The sequence below is a fragment of the Barbus barbus genome, assembly GCF_936440315.1.
Source record: "Barbus barbus genome assembly, chromosome: 50".
NCBI lineage: Eukaryota > Metazoa > Chordata > Actinopteri > Cypriniformes > Cyprinidae > Barbus > Barbus barbus.
In genome coordinates, this window is record NC_136728.1 from 11,449,097 (window position 1) to 11,473,747 (window position 24,651).

A 24,651-nucleotide genomic window follows, 5' to 3' on the forward strand; every position below is an offset into this window, starting at 1 on the left:
GAGATTTTCCCACAAACTTTCATGGATCATGGTGTAGCTGGCCCCTGTGTCCACGATGGCCTTCCCAGACCACCCACCAATGCAGACGGGAACAATCAGCTGTTGTGGGATGACAACAGGAGAAACAGGCGTTGGTGTAGGGGGTGATGTTTTGGAAGTGGACAATCTTTTATTTGTTGTAGCTGTCACAGAATTATTAGTTGCTTGACCTCCAGACTTGCGGGAATTAAATGATCGACGACTGGTGAAAGGATACTGCTGTTTTTCAGGTTGTTTGGTGGATGGGTTGGCATATAGTGGACAAAATCCAGGTGAGTGATGTCCCTTACATCTCCAACATTGCACTTGGGATTGGTCAGTGGGTTTGATGTTTTTTTGAGTTACTTCCTGCGATGATTTTCTGCTTATACATTTTTCATATTGCAGTTGCTGTTCATGATCCTTCTCTAGTTGATGTCCCAGCTTTACTAGTTCCTCAACGGTGCTCACCCGACTACGTAGCTGACTGGCGAGGTAAGGTTTTAAATTTTTGAGAATCATTTTGACTATTTCATTTTCAGTAAGGGAAGGCCTCCATCTTTTGCAGAGAGCCCGATATGTAAAGGCAAAATCTCTGATGGATTCTCTCTCTCCTTGATACCTTGTACGGACTCTTTCAGCTAGCTCATCTTCGTAGTCTTCGGAAAGGAAGGCGGAGAGGAAAACAGTCTCGAATTCGTTCCATGTCGTTACGGAAGAACGGGCGACTTCCCACCAGTCGCGTGCTGTGCCGTGTAGTACGCTGCGGAAGGTTGCCAGGAGGTCGGTCTCTGCAAGTGGGTGCAATGCCAAGAAGTCCTGACACCTTGTTAGGTACAGCAGAGGATCAGAGTCATCTGACGGTCTTCCAAAGGTGGGAAAGGTCAATTTTAAATGGTCACTTTTTCCAGCAGGAATAGGAGGACACTCTGGGACATTTTGTAGTGGTGATGGGGGTGCGGTAAGTATGGCACTGGATTGTGGTTGTACCCTTTTACTTTGGTTATCAGCCATTTCTTTCCCTTGCCGTTTGACTTCCTCTATGTTTGTTTGAAGCTCATTTACTTGTGTTGTTAGCCTGTCAACTTGAATGATGCACTGATTACATTCAGTGGAGAGCTGCTCATGTTCCTTTTGAAGGTTCTTTTGTGTAGCTCTGAGGTCTCCCTGAAGTTCGACCTGAAGTTGATCCACCATGAAACGGACTTCAGAAATCCAGGTACACTCCATTTTTTTCAGCTCTTGTGATATCATCACTGTCATGGCTTTAACTAGGTGATCTGAATCGGCTGAATCTGCTTTTGTTGCAGTTAACGTGGTGAGGATGTGTTGCTGGTTAGCTTCCATTTTTTTAGTCAGGTCTCCAAGTTGTTTTTCATGAAGAGAAGTGGCTGTTTTTTGCTCCTGGGTGAGTTCATTCACTGCTTTCTCCTGATGTTTTATGAAGTTAAACAGGTTGTCCCAGTTACCTTGAACTTGCGCAGTCAAATGGTGAATGTCCCTTCCAGGAGTTGGGAGGTGACCAGGTAGGCGATGCGGTGACACAGAGGGAGATGGTGTCGTTTCAGGGGATGTGCAAAGTTGCATAGGTTCTGGCTGAAATGAAGCAGTGCCACCTAGAGGCAGGGAGGCAAAGTGCACCTGAGACCTGGGATGGGGACTGCTGAACTGAGTTGGTGTGAAGTGAAGAGTGGAAAACTGAGGTGGAGGAATGGTTCTTGGTTGCACAGGTGGCCAGACTGGAGTTGCTATATCTGGGGGAGGTTCAATTTCCACAGATGTTGAAGGGGAAAGAGGGATAGTAGCCATGTTTGTATGGTGTTGCTTGTCAATGTTGTGTGAATAATCAGTAAATGAGATGAGTGAATTAGAATGACTGTGTCTGTTTTTGGGGGGCACCCGGGGATATAAACACAGAGTACAATTTCCACAGTCTCAATTTTCAGTTTTTTTTCACATTTTTTGTTTTCTCACAGATGCACATCAAGCTCTCAGTAATTAGATTTCCAACTGATACACATCAGTCAAACAAAAGCACAAAGAAAAAAAAAATACAACAAGTTATCTTTCAAGGTTCACCAATAATAACAATTAACCATAAGGTCTAAATAATTCCCCAACACAAACAATGTTCAAGTGATAAATATTCAGGTGATAGAGGTTTAAGTGTTCAGGTTCAAGTCCCTTTTCACATACACAATTTTCATGTCCCTTTTCACATACACAATTTTCAAGTCCCTTTTCACACACACAATTTTCATGTCCCTGTTCGGGCGCCACTCTGTAACGGTGGTGGCCGCCCTAGCTTAGATAAGCTCTAAAAAGAAATGTTCGGGCGCCAGCCAGGATTAACCCTGACAAAATTTAAATTAACTCAGGATAGCAAAAAAACACAGCCCACCTGTTACAATACTAATTTACAACACCAACAAAACAAAGTCCAAGAAAAAACTCTGTTCACAAGGGGAAGATTTATTCTGTGACATCCATGAGAGAAAAAAAATAAAAAACAAACAAATAAACAAACAGTTCAGCACTTCGGTTCACTCTGAAATCCGTGCAGAAATTGCGTCACGCTAATTCAAGTTCCCCAACATAGGCAGATTCGCGTCCACAATCATAAAAAGAGAGAGAAAGAAAAACAATTTGTTCATTCCATAGCTTTGAAAAAAAACATCAAACAATAATCTTAAAGTAAAATAACCATTAAACACTATGTAAAAAACAATAAGCACATCAAATGTGCGGAAGTAAATGTGCGAGTGTGTGCGTGTGTAGTAGTGAATGAATGAATATGAATGAGTGTGTGGATGGGTGGCTTGAAGGTACTGACCAAGTTTGCAGTCATAAAGGCAACTGGAGAGTGTTGCAGGTTTTGTAGAAACCAGGACAGGTGGATAAACAGCCCTCACTTGTCTTCCGAACAGTTTTACTAAAAGCAGATGATCGTGCTGTGCAACGCTAGAAGTCACGTGAACTTCACGACGCACCAGACATCGCTCACAGGAAGCAACAGTTCGACAAGCGTCAGTCTTTCCACTTTGTATGCCGTCCACTCGCTCTTACTACTGCAACCTTACTGATGACGCAATTTTTCCTCAGGTATGACACGCTTCCTTATATCCTACTTCCTTCCGCTGTTAATTGAAACACTCCACCCCAGTCACACAAAGTGAAAGTAAAATGATTCCTGTGGCACGGATTTTCCGCATTGCCACAGTACTTACTCTGCCGCAGCATAAGCAGCAGCAGCAGCGTAGCAGGTCTATTCCGCCAAGACCAAATACATTAACATTGTCATGTATATTACCATGCAAATCATTCCAAGAGTTGTCATAACAGAACTGTTTTTATTATGTGGTCTCAATTACCTGTTTTTACAGATCGGTTGATTTATGCACTGAGTATTTACACGTTTTTAACCTAAAGCAGCAGCACAGCAGCATCCACCTATGAAGGATATAGGCTGTCAAACATACACAACTGTTACCCAATCATAGCAGTGGGCATTCCAAGTCTACAATCTGCCACGCCTATTCAAACGAAGCATTCCGAATGAGGGGTGTCAAAACAGGACAGAAAATTGATTATTACTTCTAAATTATTATACATTTTGATGTAAAAGTGTTTATGTCATTATAAGTGAACCCCGGAGAACAGCACAAAATAAGGCAGTTCATGACCCCTTTTCTAAGTTTTTAAAATGATTGTGAACACAAATGAAGCATGGAAAAACGAAATTAATAATTGTATTATTATAGGGTACAACGGGGCTAAAGGCGCCCTGGGGTAAAAGGCACCTTTGATATTATTTTCTTCTAGACCACTAGATAGGCATAGCACTTTCCAAAACATCCGGTTTTCAAGATGCACGTGTATAGGCAGCGGCTATTTGTGTAAGTGTAAATAGCGATAGAGGCTATGTACACAGTGCAAATAGCAATGGATTCTATATACAGGAAGTGAAAATAGCAGCATTTTTAGTAATATGCTATCTACACTAAGTGCAAATAGCTATAGAGTCTATTTACACGATGTTAAAATAGTTATATTTTATATAAAATATATAAAATAGCTGTTTATACTACTTATTGTAAATAGTGGCAATTATCTGCACCTCAGTATTGTAGTACATTATAAAACAGTATGCAATAATAACTTATTGAGTGTAAATTTTAATTTTAATTCAAATTATTAAATGGATGCCAGACAACAGCCCTCCCTACACATACCTTAACCCTACCCATTATTTTATTTTCAACTTTTTGATTATTTCCTTAATTTTTATTGAAAATAAATGTTTTTCTGATGTTATTTGAAATTTGAAAAGGGAGAAAAAAAAGTTCACCAAAAGGCAGATTCGAACCCAGGTCGATAGCTATCGAAAAAAAGACGGGCTCGGGTCGGTCTCGGGCCGATAATTCTGATAAACTGTCGGACATGGGCCGGGCTAGGGCCTGAGTATCTCGGCCAGTGCAGAGCTCTATCCAGTGTTGCCAGGGTCACGGTTTCCCCGCACAATTGGGCTATTTTGAAAATACAGTCGCGGGCAGAGCTGGGTAGTAACTGATTACATGTAATCTGGATTACGTAATCAGACTCCAAACATTTAGTACTTGTAATCAGAGTAAATTACATTTTAAAATACTCGTAATCAGACTACAGTTACTTTTTTATGGATTACATGATTACATATTATTCACTCAATAGCAATAAATTATTCATAAATCATTGATTCCCCCTAATTTCTCTTTTTCATCTTTAAAATTTTCCTTTCTAAAATAGCCTACTGAATATATACTTATTATATATGTATAAATAGTCCAGTCTTGTGAACATTCACACAAAGATCAGTCATTAGTCAGGTGGCGACAGCATTTGACCACTGGATTTACAAAAATCATTTCAGGTTTAAGAAGGGTTTCAACATTGCATCAACTACTGATGAACACATTAATTTTTATTTGAATTATTACTCTGTAGGTTTTTTAACCATGTATTATTAATTATAACTAATTAAAATGCACATATTCACGTTATTTCTTAGATACATGTAATGCAGGCATTCCAAAACTTTATTCACCAAATATATTTGCTTTAAGTACCCCTGAGATTTAAAAATAAATATTTCAATAATTAAGTATCACATTTGCATGTTCACGGTTTCTTTGATGTTGATTAATGATCACATGGCATGCAGGTAAATAAAAATATTTAATCTTTTATAGTAAGTGTTTTATTTAAAACAAAGACTATAGAAACACAAAGACTGTTCACTCCTATATTATGAATGGGAGAAACTGCAACACGCAATATGGAGGAATAGTCCCACCTTCGAAATGAAAGAGCCAAATTTCCCATAGAAACCTGACTAGACTAACCAAAGCATATGCACAGTATAAGCAGGTTATGATTCTGCATGTGCATTGCCTGGTCTAGCCTGAAAAATAAGCTTTTTAAACGCTATTTGAGTATAAGAAACAACATTCATGGGGCAATTAATATCAGATTTTTGTTGCTGATTTGACATAATGTGAGTTCAGCGAGCAGTGTTTGAGATTTCAGGATTCCCCTGTTCATTAAGACTGTCTTATATGAGCTGACTGGAGGCGTTGCAAATATGGCCGCCAAGTGAAGAGACTTTCCTCAAAAGGGAGTTCAAATAATAATAATAAAAAAATGTAATAAAAAAAGGGGAGTTTGTTTTAAAATGATTTATTTTAATTTAATTTTTTATGATTGAATTAATTTTCATCTTTTCATTAAACTCACAACCCCCCTGCAGTTCCTTTACGAATCGTAGTTTGGGAAACTGTAATATAATGTTTAATACACTTCATGTTGTAAATTACAATTAATGGAACAAGTTTTCTTACTCTTTGCATTTTTTACATCATTATGGTACAAGATAATGCTATTTAAATCAATGTGATAAACGAGTTAAATCAAAAGTAATCTAAAAGTAATCTAAAATCTGATTATATTACCTAAAATGTGTAATTTAACAGATTACGTTACTGACTACAATTTTTGTTATGTAATCTGAAATCAGTAACGGATTACAATTTGTAAGTAATCTACCCAGCTCTGGTCGCGGGAAAAGTTATAGAGCCATGGTTTACCGTTTTTTAGGCTACTTTTATAATGTACCGCGGCCGCCTAAAGTATGCACTTGTGATCGCAAAAGGAAGTTATTACAAACACTCGATGGTGGTTTAAAGTGAGTTCTGAGTAAAAGTGCACTATTAATCTCATAAATTGTCTTATGTAGCATGATATTAATGTTAGCTCTAATGCATCTGCAGAACAGGTCCAATTCTTCTTCATAATGCACTTTATCATAATACGTATATCATATGTAATGTTTTGTTGTATTTATTTAGAAATACTTTTGATAATAGTTGGGTAAATGTGTACTGGGATTGAAGCGATGTGGCTTGGTAAACGCTTTATTGACAGTATAAAGGCTGATAATGGCTGAATTAAAACAAAAGAATAAGGATTATGTCTCATACCTGGCGGACATGTGAAAGGTTCTGTTTCCTTAAACTAGTTTGTCATGCATTCCTTTATTTCAACACATTTACAGGTAAATCCTAGTATTTAAAATTTTTAAACAGTCCAGGACTGTGATTAACGCGATTAAATTTTTTAATCGATTGACAGCACTAATTAACATAATTTAATGACAGTATATTTATTGAACTACATTTTTTTTTCAAAATAAGCAGAAAATAGTACAAACTTTGCTAAAGTGATTGTTTTGAACGAGTTTTAACTTAGACATAATTTAAAAAAAAACATTTATTTTTAAAATTATTTTAGCTGAAGTATTTGTATCAATACTATATGCCATTTACCCCATGCTGGTGAGCCTTTTACCTCGTGTGTGGGGTAAAAGGCCCCACTTGCCACCTCATAAATTTATAAGATTTTTAAACAAAATAAACGACTTGTATGATTTATTTTCACACAAAATCTGTTGCTCCATTAATGTTCAATACAAGCATGTATAATTTTTCTGCAATTATGCATTTTAGGTTCAGAGAATAGCACATTTTTTCTTAAGCTTTGCCTTTAGCCCCGTTGTACCCTACCATATATGACACAAAGCTGTCAAAGAGATTTGTATACAGAAATTACAGTATGAAGTTATCAAGATTGTTATTATTTATTCTACAGTTTGGTTAGTGTAAGTTAAAAGTATGTAACTTTGCGACAACTCTAGCTCACCGACACACTCTGAATTCACTCACTTTCATTTTATTTACTGCTTGCTGATAGTACACCCAACTGCCCTGCACTAATATACAGTCAAACAAAAATTGTTCAGACACAGGATATAATTTTTATATTTTTTCACTAGTGGGTGCAGAACACTATAGTTCATTTATGTAAGTGAGGATAGCAAAATAAAGCAAACTTAGACATATTCTTCATACAGTGAAATTGATAAAAAAAAATTGGGACCAAAAATTATTCAGGCACTTTGATTTGACCATGTTTTGCTTAAGTCTTTTTTCTGTAATTGCTAATGCCAGCTTTTTGACCTAAATTGGTATTATCTAATTGTGTATTTAAATTTAACAGCTGACACCTATTCAACCTAATTCATTGTCTCCTCATCCTTATATAATATTGTGCTCTAACCGGCATCCAGGGGGTTCACTCATCCAATTGCAAATCAGATCCTGACAGTCAAAAGTCTCTCCAACACCATAGATCCATGTCGCACAGTGTGACATGCAGTGATCTTATAGGACTGCTAAAATCGTGCAGTGTGTTTTGGACTTGACTCTTTTTTTATTTAACCTTTATTTAACCAGACAAGTTAATTAAGAACAAGTTCTTATTTACAATAACAGCCTGGCACTCTTGAGTTCTTGTCATATTTTATTACAGTTTTCTAAACTATAGCGAATAAACTGATAATGTGAGAAATGTTGAAGGTGTCTGAATAAATTTTGGTTTGACTGTACGTGCCTTGTATTGTATATAAATGTACATTTCTATTTGTTTTGTTTTATCTAGAGCTCATAGTAAAAAGCCAGGTTTCTAATAACATAAATATTTATCTCAAAATAAATTAACTTGCTAATTCAATTTTAGCTTAGGTAAAATAAAATTGATACTTACCTTTCATTTTGAGAACTATCACTATCTTCGTCATGATCATGAGCACTACTTTGATCTGGAGATGTGAAACTGCCTGAGCTGAACATTTTGTTGACTGTGCCCGGAGTAGACATTTTCTGGAAAATGAAAGAGGGAAAAAATTAATAAAGAGTTATTTCTAAAAATATGTCCTTGAAGATGGCCTTCCTTTTGAATATCTCTAACTGAATAATCTTTAAATTGTGCAATTGAAGATTCCCCCAAACAGAGTGTTTGTGGTGATGCTGAAGAGATTAAATACAAGTTTGTCAAGACATGAATTTAAAGTGTTCCACACCCATTATAAGAATTTGAATGTACACGCAGACTGAACTAGTTAGAACAAGTTCTTAACTATAAGTGTGTTCGACTTAACTATAAGTGTGATCGCAGAATGATCAGTGTATGTCCACAAATGTTTTACAAAGATCCGCTGAGTGACATGAGATTGGAAAAGAAAGACCTCTAAAAAGCACGAGGACTCCATGTGGCACTGCATCAGCAACAATTGCAAACTCTTTCGGACAAACAGGAATTCCATGCTTAGCTAAAAACTAAGTAATTACAGTTTGAACCATTTTGATTGAAAAGCTGAGACACAAAAATAATAAAAATTTTTAAACCAATTTAAAAAAAAAAGATATTTGTGTTTATACAGTAGATTCTTGTTATTCCAGATTAGATACGAGTGAGGTGTAAAATTGTGTTTAAAAATGAGGGACCAAGCTAATAACATTTGCCTATGAAAAATAGATAATTTGACAGGGATTTTCATGATGTTATAGTTACAGATTAATAAGAAATTTAAACCACATAGTTTGGAAAAAACAACAACATTAGGGATCAGATTCCATATAGATGAGGGCTTATTGATACAGTTTTTTATCCAATTTATTTTAAAGGTGTTGTTTAAAGTGGTGAAATCAAGAAAGTTTAAACCCCCTTTCTCAATGGTGTTCATAAATACAGATTTTCTAATAAAATTAGTTTTATTCTTCCAAATAAAGCTGAGAAGCATTGTATCAATTTTTTTAAGAATGGCAGTGTTAACATTCAAAGAGAGAGCAGCATATGTTAACCTTGACAAACCTTCAGCTTTGGCTAGTAAGATTCTTCTCTTCAATGAGAGATCACATTGGAGCCACATATTTAGTTTTTTCTACTTTTCTACTTTTTCAGTACTCTCAATTAATGGATTAAAATTTAAGGAGCATCTTTCTAATTCCTTTTTCCTTATAAAAACACCTAAATAAGGTACTTGATCTTTGATTTGAATATTACAAATGTCTGAAAAATTACATTCTTTGATGGACATCAGTTCACACTTTAAGAGGTTCAAGAACAGGCCTGGGCCCGTATTCATGAAAAATCTTAGTGCTAAGAGTTGCTCCTAGTAACAAAATTCTAAGAAAATTCTTAGAAATGTGGGTGTTTCCTCTTAAAATGAAAGAAAAGATCCTAGTAAAGAAAAAATTAATTCAGAAAGCATCTTAACCTTTAAAAGAGGTCTTAAGGTCCAAAATTGTTAGGAGTACGGATGAGGACTTTTAAGGGGTTTAAGAGTTTCTTTAGCAGTGGAGAAAATGGACGAAACATGAAGAGGGAGAAGAAATGTGTTGCACACAATGCATGACAGTGAGTTAAGACGCTACACATTAGATCGTGCAGAGATCATGTTTGTGACCGATCTTATTAGAGACATGCTAACAACTCAGACACCGCGCTGAAATGCCATAGCGCCAGAAATGGACGTAATCACTACATTAACATATTTTCCAACTGGAAAAATGCAACTATGCAGAAGTGAAGCTTTGGGTCTGTTACAGCACTTATTAGGCTATGTCTCTGTTCATTTGCTATAAAACACGGTTAGTATGACAGCACGGTAAATAAAAAATAAAGAATATATATACATATATAATGTGTATGTGTGTGAGAAAGAGAGAGAGAGCGAGAGCGAGTACGGTAAGCCAGGAAAAATTACTCCTGTAATTTCAAAATGAAGGCTTATAATATACCCTACTCTTAAAAGCGCTCTTTTATTTCCTTCTTGACAACCAACCAATCACAGTCGTATAGTGTCATAGCTAGCAACGGGGTCTTTGTCTTTTCCTCGCTCAGAGTTGCTCTCAGATTGGTCCTGAATCACTTTTAAGCTAAGACTCCTAGTAAGAAATTTTTAAGCTAAATTAGGAGCTCTCTAAAAGGATTCTTAGAATCTTTAGGAATACAGGCCCTGATGCTTTGGAGAATTGCTGGATATACTTTAAAGCTAAAGGAACTTGATTAGCATCTTGCAAAAAAAGAGTGGTATCATCAGCCAGCTGACTGATGAGTATCTGTTTGTCAGCAATAGAGATACCATGAAGACCACTATTAGAAATATAAGAAGCGAATATCTGGGAAACTAGTAAAAATAAATAAGGGGATAATGGACACCCTTGCCTAATACCACGTGACAAGTAAAATCTAGGAGAAGTACCATATTTTAATTTAATTGTGCTACTACAGTTGTAATATAGTTACAGAGTTCTTACCGCCTTACAAAAATATTCACCAAAACCAAATTTTTTTACTGATTTAAATATACATTTATGTTCAACTGAATCAAAAGCCGCCGCAGTTTCTCCAGAGCGACTGCAGGAGCTGATGACGACAGCTGTTTCACGATTGGCCAAATTCACCACATGACAACAATGATGTGTGTTTCTAACATCTTCAAATCCAATACTGCTCATAAATCTGTTTTTAGTACAGTAAAAGCTTTTTTACTGTTGTCGCAATGTTATATTGAGTCACGTTTATCATAAAACACTGATGAAAGCATATATACCCCCACTTTATTTGTATTTAAATAGTTTACGTTGAACTTTATTCTTGAGCAGATGGCGCTGTATTAAGCAGTATATAAAAAGTGTTTCTGTTGCTCATGAAAACGTTTCTGAAACGTCTGTGTATTTGACAAATATTGTATTTTATTCACTTCATCTGTGATGGAGTATGCAAACAACATGTGAGCGTCACGGGTTGACATATCCGTTTTCAACTCCGCCCCTGACTGCAAGCAGCTACTCTCGTTGATCGCCGTCTGTAGCCGTGCTTCAAGTCGAATGCACCTATTAATTCAGCACAGCTGTCAAGGTTGTTACCTTACAAACAAATGTGCTAACTATTCTTTTTACAAAAGCGTGTTAATAAGACTTCATATATAAACAATGCTGTATTGCCCAATTGAACTCATTTCATAATTGAATAACTTTACAGAGGCTATTGGACTGAACTGAATGAGCTGTCTTTAAATGAACAATGATTTTTTTTGGCAATTACACTACTTGGAAAAAGTTATATATTTTAATTACACTAAGTGCAAATAATGATAAATTCTCAAAAACTCATAAATCCAAGGCACTCGAGTAGTGTGAAAAAATTTAAAATCCTTTATTCACATGGCTTTAGAATTTAAAAACATCTTAGGTTACGTATGTAACCCCAGTTCCTCGAAGGAACGAGACACTGCGTCTGGAGATGCTTTGGGGAACGCCTTCAGCGTGACCGGCTCTAAATACAAATGAAATCTGTCCAATGGATGGCGGGACTTCACGGGTGAGGTGATGTAATGACCAGCTGGCATAAAAGCACGTGCGGTGAAACCGGCGTCAGTTTCTAAATTGAAGCAAGCGCTGGCAGGGATGCCGGAAGTGTGGCCTCGTGACGCAGCGTCTCGTTCCTTCGAGGAACTGGGGTTGCATACTTAACCTAAGACGTTCCTCTTCAGGAACTCGAGTTGCATCTGGAGACGCTTTGGGGAACGAGATACCCACGGCACCAGACTTCCCAATCCCTGCCCCGTGTGTATCCGTACGGAGCACATCTAGGGCGAGAGAATGGAAGAGCCTGGAGTGGCTCGCATGTCCAGGCCATAGAACCTGACAAAAGTCATGGGCATAGACCATCCCGCAGCGTTGCAGATGTCCTGATTGGGATACCTGCGAGAAAGGCCTTGGAGGCCCCAACACTTCTCGTGGAATGAGCCTTGACTCCCATCGGCGAGGGGAGGTCAGAGGACTCATAGGCCATATGAATGGCATCGACAATCCACTGCTGAGGGTCAGGAAGACCTCTCTTAGGGGGACCATAGCAAATCAGCAATTGGTCCGCCTTTCTCCACATGGCAGCTCTGTGGACGTATGCGTTCAGTGCTCGCACTGGACACATACGGTTAAGCTTTAGCTGGTCAGGCCGAAAGGGAGGAGGACTAAAGGCCTGCAGTACGACAGGCTGTGGCGTGACTGAAGGAACTTCGCAAAGTCCAAGTGAGAAGGGGCCACTGACAGGGCCGCAAATCCCCAACTCTCTTCAGAGATGAAATCGCCAGAAGAAACATGGTCTTCAGGGCGATCTGAGATCTCCTTAATAGGCTCGACGGAGGCCTACAGAGAGCATCAATACCAAAGCCAAGTCCCAAGGGGGAACCCGGGATGTACTGCAGGCCTTAGCCTCAGTGCACCACGGAGGAAACGTGTACTAGGGGGTGTCTGCCCACTGACTGTCCACCAAGAGAGGCGTGGTAGGCCGAAATCGCTGCCACATAAACCTTCAAAGTGGAGTGGGTTAACCCTGCAGAGAGTCGAGCCTGCAGGAAGGGCAGGGTGGCCACTCATGACCGCTCCCCAACCGGTGAGGGATGCGTCCGTCGCTAGCGTACACGGCGACACGGAGCTCCCAGCACCGGGCCCTGGGACAAGAGCCACGGTTGTCTCCACATGTCTAAGGCACGTAGGCATCGCCGCGTGACCTTGATCATGCGAAGCGGGTTTCCCCTCGGGGAGAACCCCTTGGTCTTGAGCCACCACTGTAGGGAGCCTGCCTATACGAGGAGCCAGCACGCGGCAGGGGCTGCTCTCGCCCAGCAGCCCTGTGAGCTAGAGAGCGGCGAGGGAGAAACTGCTGGAACGCCGCCGCCTGCCTCCCGAACCGAAAGGCCAGAAGGCAAAGTGGGGCGTCCAGAAGGAAGACCCTGTCGCGGTCTTTAAATCCGACAGGGTCAACCAAAGATGCCTCTCCGCCACCACCAGGGCTGCCACAGATTGCCCGACGGTCTCCCTGGTGGCGCGGAGAGACAAATCAGCGGTTTTGCGGAGTTCACGGATCCAAAGCATCCATTTTTTACACCACATCAGCACTTTTTTGCATAATTGTGAATAAATGATAAATTCTGTTTACACTGAAATAGCAGCATTTTCTTTAGCAACAGGCATGTAAATAGTAGGTAGGTGGCAGATATTTATACTTCAGTACTGTAGTACATTATAAAACAGTATGCAATAACATATTGAGTGTAAATTATCATAAATTTAATTTGATGAACGCCACTTTATTGGGACAAAAACCTACCTACAGCTAAGCCCACTGTATTATTAACTTTTCAAATATTTACTTAATTTTTTATTGAAAATAAATGCCTTTCTGATCTGGTATGTGATGGGAAAAGGAGTTGCACGAGTTTGACAAAAGTCAAGATCGAACTTGGATCGCTCACATCAACTACACAAATCTTGCATGTTTTACTCACTGCGCCACTGATTCTACAGACGTTTGTGGGTCTTTTGCAGTGCTGTTTATTGCAGCCAGGCATTGGTGGGTGGAGTTTATGTAAATAGCCTCTGACAACAAATTGGTCTATTTGTCTTTAGAGTAAATACACTCCATTTATTTTTAGAGCTGCTAGACAGTGGAATTTAATTCTGTTTGCTTAATTGTAATATTAAGATTATTTATACATTTTATTTATATATTATATTACTGCAATATTAATATAATTATATAATATCTTTGAAACAATGTATAAAGCGCTATAGAGATAAAGGTGACGTCATTTGTCTTGATCTGAAAAGTGCCGTAGAGATTAAAGTACAATTTATGTCCTACAAATGATATTGTTTTTAGAAGCACAGTGATAGTTTGTAGTTTGCATGTATATGTATATATGTACATATACAAGTGTAACATTTATAATAACAATTCCCTGCCTCCAGTTCACTCACGTGTTTGAAGATGAAACGTCACATAGAGCGCATTGAGTTCTGGGAAACAGTATCCCATGCAGCGTCTTCAGATGCATACATCAAATTTCAGCAAATGTAGCAGGTAATCCGGCCATTCCATGCATACAGAAAATTCACATACTATTCGCAGTATTCACACAGCATACTGCAATATAGTAGGAGTTGTATGATAGTATGCCATTCGGAACACAGCTTTTGTACTGATTTCAGTGTACTTAACATCGAAAGTAAGTGTTTTACTTCATTTACTATATGTATTTTATAAAATAATATTATTTAATAATAGTATTTGTATGCTGTGCGTGCCTAAACGATCCAAAATGTTTCTCACTGACGGATGTTTCTCACTAATGTTAAATCAAACAACAGTAAACTGCCCAAATCTAAAAAAAAAAAATATCAGTAATTGTTTCTTGTGTCTTCTGACCAAATTTTGTGATTATGTTAAGCATTAATTGAATGAGTTTGCATAATGTTGATGTGTCATTATATTGGATTTGAATGATTTTTCCATATATATTTCATATTTGTGCATGTGTGTGTGTGTGTGTGTGTGTGTATGTTTCATATATTCATATGTATATGTTTGAAAATAACTTTTCAACATACTCAAACTCTCTATACTGAGTGAGTTAAATTGTTCACCATTCAAAGTGAATTTGTGCCATCACAAGACTTGGAATATGACACATGGGTAGCATGAACTACAGATCAGATATGAGTTTTTGGTATACTTGTACTGTCATTTATTTATGTGCTGTTCCATTTGTGTGAATTCATTTTGATAGGCAGAGCCCTGCCTCAGTGCAGTGAGATCAGCATGAAATTCAGGAATTGCGACCCATTTTCCAGTAAGACTGACTTTCCTTTTACAAAAAAATTTAAACTTACAGTGAGTTAAATTTTTTTCCTTAAAGGGATAGTTGAAAATGAAAATAATCTTTTACTCACCCTTGAGTTTGTCTAATGTCGTATGTCCCTCTTTCTTTTTCGGACCACAAAAGGAGATTAAAATAAAATGTCCCGATTGTGCTTGTCCATCTAATGTCAGTCTATGGCTGTATATTCCAAGTGTTCTGCGGGTATATAATAAGGTGATGTGAACAAACTGAAATTTTACATATTATTTAACAAATATCCTAACTTGATTGTTGGTCTCTGTGCATGACTGTGTGCTCATGAGACACTATTAGTTCAGTTCACTCTGAATTGCTCACAAGTTGTGAAAAAAATCAAGATTAATAAAAATGTGACATAAAAAAACAACACACAGAAATCCCCCAAAGAATATTTGTGTACTTTCTTCACTGAGTTGAATCTTTTTCTCTGACTCCGGACCAGAGCTTCGGTTGTCATGTCAGTCAAAATGACAGCTGAAAGATGAACGTGATAACTTCCCAGACAGCAAGCAGTGTCAGCCCAGATACGGCCCACATCTGGCCCGCATGGATTTCACATGGGCCAGATGTGGGCCGGATTGGGGCCAACACTGTGTTGCTGTCTGGGTTCCTGTTGCAACTGTTTACCTCAGAGAAAAAAGCACATAAATTGTATTTCATGTTGTGTTTTTATTAATCTTAATTGTTCACAACCTGTGTACTTTTCCTGGTCGAGTTAGACTGAACCACTTTGCTAATAGAGTCTCATGAACGCGCGCATTAATGCACAGAGGCCAACAGTCAGGTCAGGATATTCTGCAAATAATATGTTCAGTTTGTTTCTCACCAGACCCTATCGTATATACCCAGAAAACTTTGAATATACGGCACGTGCCACGTGAGACCACTCTGTGATACTTTTGCATGTTTTTTTTAGAAGCTTAATGTTAATCGCCATACTGCCATTATATGAAAAAGCACGTGTGAGACACTTAAAAAAAAAAAAGAAGCTTTTCATGTTCCGAAAAAGGAAGAAGGTCACGACATTAGAACAAGAAAAATGGAAATACATTTCAGAGTACATTTGAACTCAATTTGAGTCAAATTGAACACTCCTGAAATGTATATATGACTCCCTCCACTGTGGAGTTAAAATAACATTTTCAAAAGTGTAAAATATGCACATTACTCACAGAGTACATTTTAACACCATAAGAGTTTAAATGTACTCTGTAAGTAATGTATATATTTCACACTTTCGAAAGTGTTATTTTAACTCCAAAATGGAGGGAGTCATATATGCAGAAGTGGGGTCTGAGTGCGCGATGCAACACTTACCAGGCTCCATGGCTGGGCAGGGGCCGTGGGAGAAGGAATCACGTCCTCGGATCGGACCGTGCTGCTCACTCGCGTAAGTAGAGGGGGACGGGGGTGACGAGGCTGTGCGTCGTGCACAGCCATTCTCTCGCCCTCTTGGGAACCGGAGACTTCTCTGAAAGTTCGGTTACCACCAAAGTGGACATCGTCTGACCAAGGGACCGTGCTGTGACTTTCATTGCCTGAAGGGCAAGGTCTGTCGCCGTGTGCAGTCCCTGCATCAAACCTGGGTCAGAACTGCCCTCGTACAGCTGCTTCAACGCCTTGGCCTGGTAGGTTTGTAGGAGGGCCATGGCGTGCAGGGCCTGTTCAGCAGGTTTGCAAGCCCTGGACATCGAAGTGGACGAGAAATCACAAGCCCTGGATGAGGGGTGTGGATTACCCCGCCAGGCGGCGGCTCCCCGTGGGCAAAACTGCACTGCAATAGCGCGCTCAACTGGGGGGAGCTCCACATAACCCTTAGCCGCCCCGCCATCGAGGGCAGTGAGGACGGAAGAAGCACTAGCTCTGTTTCGGGCAGAAAAAAGTACCCTCCAAGAGCTAGTCACTTCCTCATGCACTTCCAGGAAAATGGAACCTGAGGTGGCTGCCGGTGACCGGCCTACGCCCCCAGGAACCATCATCCAGCCTTGAGCGTTTGGGAGAAGGAGGAGGTTTGGGTCATTTCCAGAGCCTAGCTCGTCCTCCGATGCAGCAATCGACATCCTGTCATCCGCTGGCGCACCGAATGAGATGCTGGGCCCCCGCCCTGTCCGGGGATCCAGAAAACTCTTCTGGAAACAACAGATGGTGTGATGCGATGGAGGAGTGAGAGGCCCGTGGAGACACACTCGATGGGGAAGCTCTCACTGTGATCCTCAAGTCTTTGTTTGGAGACAGCCTTCCCCTTCTGCTGTCCTCCGAAGCAGCCGAAGAGCTGGTCTGAGGTCCTGAAGCTCTGCGTGCGGTCCACGTAAGTGCGCAAAGCGCGGACGGGACAAAGCAGAGCAATGGCTGGGTCTGTCTCCTCCCGGGGCAGCGCTTGCAAGTTCACCACCTGATCCCTGAAGGGTGTGGTGGGAACTTTGGGCACATAACCAGGCTGGGGTCTCAGGACAACGTGAGAGTCATCCGGCCCGAATTCTAGGCACGAATCGCCGACCGAAAATGCCTGCAGGTCCCCTACCCTCTTGACCGAGGCCAATGCAGTGAGGAGCGCTGTCTTCAATGACAGAAACTTAAGCTCTACTAACTGCAGAGGCTCAAAGGGCTCCTCCTTCAAGGCCAACAGGACCGAGGAGAGATCCCAAGAGAGTACCTCTGAGGAACCTGACGACCAAGTCGTGCTTCCCCACAGACTTACCGTCTACTGCATCGTGATGTGCGGCAATAGCGGCGACATACACTTTGAGGGTGGATGGAGACAGCCTTCGCTCCAACCCATCTTGCAGGAAAGAAAGCACTAGGCCTGTTTCGGGCAGAAAAAGGTGCCCTCCAAGACCTAGTCACCTCCTCATGCACTTCCGGGAAGAATGGAACCGGAGGCGTTAGCCTGTGATCGGCCCGCTCCCCCAGGAACCAATCGTCCAGCCTTGAGCGTTCGGGAGAAGGAGGAGGCCTCCAGTGCAGACCGATGCACTCAGCGGCCTGGGAAAGCATAGCAGTCAGTTCTGGATCTGACTCGGACAACGCCACTCTTCCTGATGGAGGCAGCGCAGCCGAATCATCATCTCCAGAACCAAGCTCATCCCCCGATGCAGTGACCGACATCCTGTCATCTGCTGGAGCTCCGGAAACCCCAGACGGTGTGATGCGCTAGAGGAGTGAGAGGCCCGCGGAGACGCACTCGACGGGGAAGCTCTCACTGTGATCCTCAAGTCACCCTGACCATGAGCCGAAGTAGCCCTCCGAGAACCGGAGGAGCTAGAAAGGGGCATTGCAAGGGGGATAGCCGTAGCGCCGTAGCGTGTCAACCCGTGTACCCGAGCTGTAGTACACAATACACACATAAGTGATGCACATATATTTCCACCAAATACAAATGTCAGTGCACATGATACACGTAAACTGCACCAGATGTACATCAGCAGTCCTACGCGTATATTACCCAGATTTAACATTCTAATAACAGAGGGTACAAAACTTTTCCCCAAACGTGCTTTTTTTTGGGTAACTGTTTGTATCTACGACCTGATGGAAGAAGAGTAAAACCTGAATTTAGAGGATGACTAAGGTTACTTATTATAGTTTTTGCCCTGCGAATGATGGCAGTATCAATAAGAACTGACAAATTAGGGGTAGAAAGACCAATTATTTTTGAAGAGGTATTAGTGATTCTATAAAGCTTATTTCTGTTTGTACAAGAGATCATGGTAAAATAACAAGTGGCACAATACAGGATACTGGATTCAGTGATACTGCGATACAAAAGAAGCAAAAAAATCGTGTTTCACTGAAAGGAACCTGAGTTTTACATATAACCAGAAGTCTTTGTTGGCAGCGCCTATGAATGTCCGTGACATGATGGTCAAAACTTAGTTTATTATCTAAGATAATGCCAAGGTACCTAAAACTGTCAGCAATTTCTACTGACTGTCCATTGATGAATATAGGACAGTGAGAAGTAGAAAGTTTGTGCCGTGTATCAAAAATCAATTCCTTTGTTTTAGTAACATTGAGAAGAAGATGGTTGTCTGTACACCATTGAGTGAAATAAGCAACAGATTGATGATATGCTGTAACTGAGTCCTCTCTTCTAAGAAGGGCGAGTATGGCTGTATCATCCGAGTATTTGAAATACCTTGTAATCAGAGAGGGACTTAGACAATCATTGGTGTACAGTGTATAAAGAAAAGGACTGAGGACGCAGCCTTGAGGAGCTCCAGTGTTAACAATGATAGTTGTAGATGTAATGCTACCCATTCTTACTGCCTGTGGTCTGTCACATAAAAAATTATAAATCCAGCGGATGAAAATAGATGGCACGTTAAGATAGTGAGGTTTCTCCCTCTTCAGCCTTTGTCTATATTGTGGTAACAGGAAAAAAAATGTATGATCCGCGGAGCCTAATGGGGGCTGCACACAAGCAGAATACGCATCATTTATGTTCCCATAACAGGTCTAGCACCTTCTCCTTCCTTGTGGGAATGTCCACATATTGTTTAAAGGATGGAAGGACACTGTCCAAACTACAGCTATTAAAATCCCCCATAATCAACACCGGCGCATCAGGATATTTACTTAGCATAGCCTGGGCATTCTGGGCTGCAAGCTCGGCTGCCGCGTTGATATTTACGCCCGGCGGGATATAAACTCAACTGATGACCACCGTGGGAAATTCTAGAGGGAGATATCATAGACACTCATGGAGATTCAGTCTTCCTAGAAGGCTCGGCTCCAAAGCGAAAAGCTGATGTCTGTTTGCACACGCTCTCCTTTTATATCTTTTTTTTTTTTTTTTTTTTTTTAAAGTCGTGACGTATTGTCTGCGCTGTGGGGCGGGGTGCGCGTGGCGAAACACGCACGCCAACTGTCATTGGCTTGTTTTGTTAACACTCGAAGGTGATTGGGCTCTCGGGCGAGATCCTATTAGTCAGTCACACTGACGTTACGTTGAACATGACTGACTGATAGGGAACTCCATTATCAGTGAGTCTCCTAGATGACTATTAGCATTAAAAAAAGCTTTGTTGGTCTTGATAGTTTTTCCTGTGAACTCAGGTCTGTTCTTTTGTATTGAACAAACAGACCCTATATCTCCCTCCGAAGGGCACTTCGGAGTGAAAACAATCATGGCCGCCATATTGAAGTGTTGTTCCAAACCGAAGTGCTCAAAATTAGCCATTTCAAAGGGCCCTTCAGAATGAAGAATTTCGAAGGGTACAACTGATGGACACTTCGGGCCCCCATGATCCTTTGCACTTATTCTTTGCATGAAGGGCACTTCAAGAAACAGTTGTTTGGCCCCCTACACCCTTCAACCCTTCGAAGCTCTCACTCCGGAGGGTAAATACTTTGAAGGGATTAGAGCATAGGGATGAGCCCTTCCGAATAGAATGCAGGGTCTGTAGGAAGGTAGATCTCCAGGAACAGGATGCACCCCAGATCTATAACAATAAATCTGTTTCACTTTAAATACTTTTCAGCTACTATAGCTTAAGTCTTTGAGAAAAACAGTTATTATAACTAACTGTTTGTAAATTAATGAAATAAATAAATATAGATCAGTGGGAAAGATGAGTAATTAAATAAGGTTTGTCCAAGACGTTGCTATATTTGTCCCTAAACTTTTGAAAAAAAAATTTAAAAGGGGTGGGGAAGTTGCTAAATCTAGCTACAAAATTGCTAAATTGGCAACACTGACTCCTTTAGACTGGACTTGAAATGACACATTTCCCAACCAGGACACAGGACAATGTGTTCAGCAGGTGAGCTATGCTGGCTATTTCTGCTTGCTATTGCTAACTCTCTCTACCACATGGCTTTACTTTAAGGAAGCCTAAAACACCCCAGCATCCCTAGTGGTAAGGAAGAAAACTGCCAACAGAATTCTTATTAACAGGCTCATGTCTGGCCCACACTGGGCCATCATTGGATTAATTTGGGCAGTCCCATAGTGTGGGCTGCTCACAGAGAGCCTGCGGTGAGCCCAAACCAGTGGGCCTCGCCTGGACAAGCCCGTACTGGGCCTTTTTAGGTTTGGTGTGGGCTGGCCCAAGCCCACTGTGCTCGCAAAAAGCCAGCATGGGCCCCGCAAGGACATGGTTGCAGGGAACAAACACGTGCACGTATTTGTATCGCTTTGATCTTTCTCACCTTCTCACGCGTGAGGCGCCACGATTGGTTGATTATGTACAATACCTGCATTTTATTGGTCAAACTACTTTGGATTAGATAAAAATCCTGGCCAGGAAGTGTCCCGTATAAATGGCACATATGGCCACCCTAGTTATGTTTGTCACTGGTGGAGTTTATGTTTGTGAAGTATTGACTGTTCTGTTTGCAGAGGGAGTTCACGGCCATTGTTATTGTCGCTGTGTATATTACCCCTTGTGCAAATGCTAAGGATGCACTTTGCAAACTGTGTAGCTCTATCAGCGAGCAACAACCCATACAGCTTCTTCATCACAGCTGGTGACTTCAACTACGCAGACTTACAGACAGTTTTGCCAAAGTTCTACCAACATGTAAACTTTGAAACAAGGGGAAACAGCACACTGGAATTTTTTTTTACAACAAAGAAAAAGGCCGTACCTCGCCCCCGCCTTGGGTACACATATCACATCTCTATTATATTAATCGCAGCATACAAACCACTTCTCAAACTTGCCAAACCGGTTCAAAAACACATCATAGTATGGCCAAATGATGCTACCTCAGCAAGGCAGGACTGCATTCAGCACACAGACTGGAACATGTTCAGAGAGGTGGTCACTTACAACAATCACACAGACTTACAAGTGTGCACTGAAAGAGTGACTGCTTACATCGAAAAGTGCATCTGATGTCACAGTCACCAAGACATCACACGTGCCAACCAGAAGCAATGACAGCAGAGATTTGTGGACTGTTAAAAAACCAAGATGAGGCATTTGTACAATACCTGCATTTAATTGGTCAAACTACTTTGGATTAGATAAAAATCCTGGCCAGGAAGTGTCCCGTATAAATGGAACATATGGCCACCCTAGTTATGTTTGTCACTGGTGGAGTTTATGTTTGTGAAGTATTGACTGTTCTGTTTGCAGAGGGAGTTCACGGCCATTGTTATTGTCGCTGTGTATATTCCCCCTTGTGCAAATGCTAAGGATGCACTTTGCAAACTGTGTAGCTCTATCAGCGAGCAACAACCCATACAGCTTCTTCATCACAGCTGGTGACTTCAACTACGCAGACTTACAGACAGTTGTGCCAAAGTTCTACCAACATGTAAACTTTGAAACAAGGGGAAACAGCACACTGGAATTTTTTTTTACTACAAAGAAAAAGGCCGTACCTCGCCCCCGCCTTGGGTACACATATCACATCTCTATTATATTAATCGCAGCATACAAACCACTTCTCAAACTTGCCAAACCGGTTCAAAAACACATCATAGTATGGCCAAATGATGCTACCTCAGCAAGGCAGGACTGCATTCAGCACACAGACTGGAACATGTTCAGAGAGGTGGCCACTTACAACAATCACACAGACTTACAAGTGTGCACTGAAAGAGTGACTGCTTACATCGAAAAGTGCATCTGATGTCACAATCAACAAGACATCACACGTGCCAACCAGAAGCAATGACAGCAGAGATTTGTGGACTGTTAAAAAACCAAGATGAGGCATTTAGATCAGGAGATATGGCAGCTCTCAAAACAGCAAAAACCAATCTGGCTCATGGCATCAAGAAGGCTCTGTCTGTCGCCAGCCAACACAAAGAAGATCCTGTTCAGGATTAACCCACGAAAGGCCGTGGGCACTGACAACATACCTGGCCGTGTCCTGAGACACTGTTCTGCACAGCTGACAGATGTCCAAACAGATATCCTTACACATCTTAAATCCGCCAACATAATTCAAGTACCAAAGAAGTCACACGTGTCCTGTCTGAATGACTATCGTCCCATAGCACTGACCCAAATCATGATGAAGTGCTTTGAGAGGTTAGTCATGTATCACATCAAGTCCAGTCTCCCAGACATGCTGGACCCATTCTAGTTTGCATACTGTCTAAACTTTTCTACAGAAGATGCAATATCCTTCACCCTCCACCTGGCTCTTACCCACCAAGAACAGAAAGAAACTTATGTAAGAATGCTGTTCATTGACCAGCGCAGCATTCAACACAATAAACCCTCAGTTTATCAGTTTATGAAATAACTAAACTTGCTGTCCCTAAATTCATCTCTCTGGACCTTTTAACCATGAGACCTCAGTCAGTCCATGTCTGCCATAAAAAACCTTGAGCCCTACCACATTGAGCACAGATGCCCCACAAGGCTGTGTGGTCAGCTCGCTGCTCCTCACGCTAATGACCCACGACAGAGAGGATGTAGGGCACGTTGTGTCAAAATAATTGATTTATTGATTCATAAAAACACCACCCCACTCCCATAACTGGACACCTGTTTGGACACCTGTTTTGTACACCTGTTTTGAAATTCTGTTAAATGGGGTAAAGGGATATTTTTTATTAAAGTGTTTTCACATACATATCAAGAAAAAAGATCAACGTACAACGATCGTTTAACGTAAGTAAATTGTTTTTTTCCCTACAAGTCAAGACAGTGTTGTTAAAACAGTTTTAGGAAAAAACGTAGAAACTAAAACAAAAAAAGCATTAGATACGCTAGTTTTTCTATCATTAGAATTTAAAACTAGTTAGTTTGACAAAGTTAAAAAGAAGGAGATGTGAGCGTGTTCGTTTATCTAAAACAATAAGATATATTTATCAAAATCTATGTTGTGTTTTTTTTTAAAGTTTTGAGTTTATAACAGATACGAAGTTAAATAATACAGAATTATTTTATCTTACCATGGTACGGCTGTTTTTTCCCCACAAGTCAAGACGTGGTAGTGTTGTTTAAACAGTTTTAGGAAAAACGTAGAAACTAAAACAAAAAAGCATTGACATGTTAGTTAAACAATACGTTCGTTTTTTTTTCTATCATTAGAATTTAAAACTAGTTAGTTTGACAGTTAAAAAGAAGAAGAAAAGACTACAATGGTAGAAAAGTTAAAGAAATGTGTATCTTACAGCAATCGTTAAAACACCAGCATAAGATACTTGTTGAAATCTATCTTGTAGTCTATCATTAGCTACACTGACAGAAAGTTAAACAAAAAGAAAAAGCCCTGACCATCCATCAGATAACCTCTCACTTCTGTGTCAAACTCAGAATGAGCTTACAAGCGCTGTCAGGCCACACCTACATCACCATTCACCACCCCTAAAGCTGTAAGAAGGACGTGAAGATTTAAAAGAATTAAACAAAGTAACGTTTTTAAGTTATTTTTAATAAATCTTTAGCGTTTCTTAATTAATGAAACCATTTAAAGGTTACACAAGTTTTCTTCTAAACAAACGCCCCGCAGGAAAAATGTTGTTTGTTTTGTCTTATTTTATTTACCCATTGATTTTTGTCAAGCTTAAGACTTCTGTCGTGCTATATAACTCAAGACTTTTTTTCCGT

General features: G+C 40.4%; 1 protein-coding gene across 2 annotated transcripts in view; it reads right to left on the bottom strand.

Annotated features, from left to right (window-relative positions):
* LOC306868203 (interferon-induced GTP-binding protein Mx3-like) overlaps nucleotides 1-24,365 on the bottom strand; it is a 46,355-nt gene extending 21,990 nt beyond the window's left edge. Inside the window, exons 1-3 of one of the 2 annotated variants that reach the window (XM_079414283.1) lie at nucleotides 24,216-24,360; nucleotides 23,994-24,069; nucleotides 8,155-8,270 (exon numbers count right to left, since the gene is read on the bottom strand). In XM_079414283.1, the coding sequence (XP_079270409.1) occupies nucleotides 8,155-8,270; nucleotides 23,994-23,996 (119 nt within the window). In that variant the 5' untranslated portion in view covers nucleotides 23,997-24,069; nucleotides 24,216-24,360. Of the gene's footprint in view, nucleotides 1-8,154; nucleotides 8,271-23,993; nucleotides 24,070-24,215 lie in introns of both variants that reach the window. The other variant, XM_079414284.1, reaches the window with a different exon arrangement.
* Between the last annotated feature and the right edge of the window lie 286 nt (nucleotides 24,366-24,651).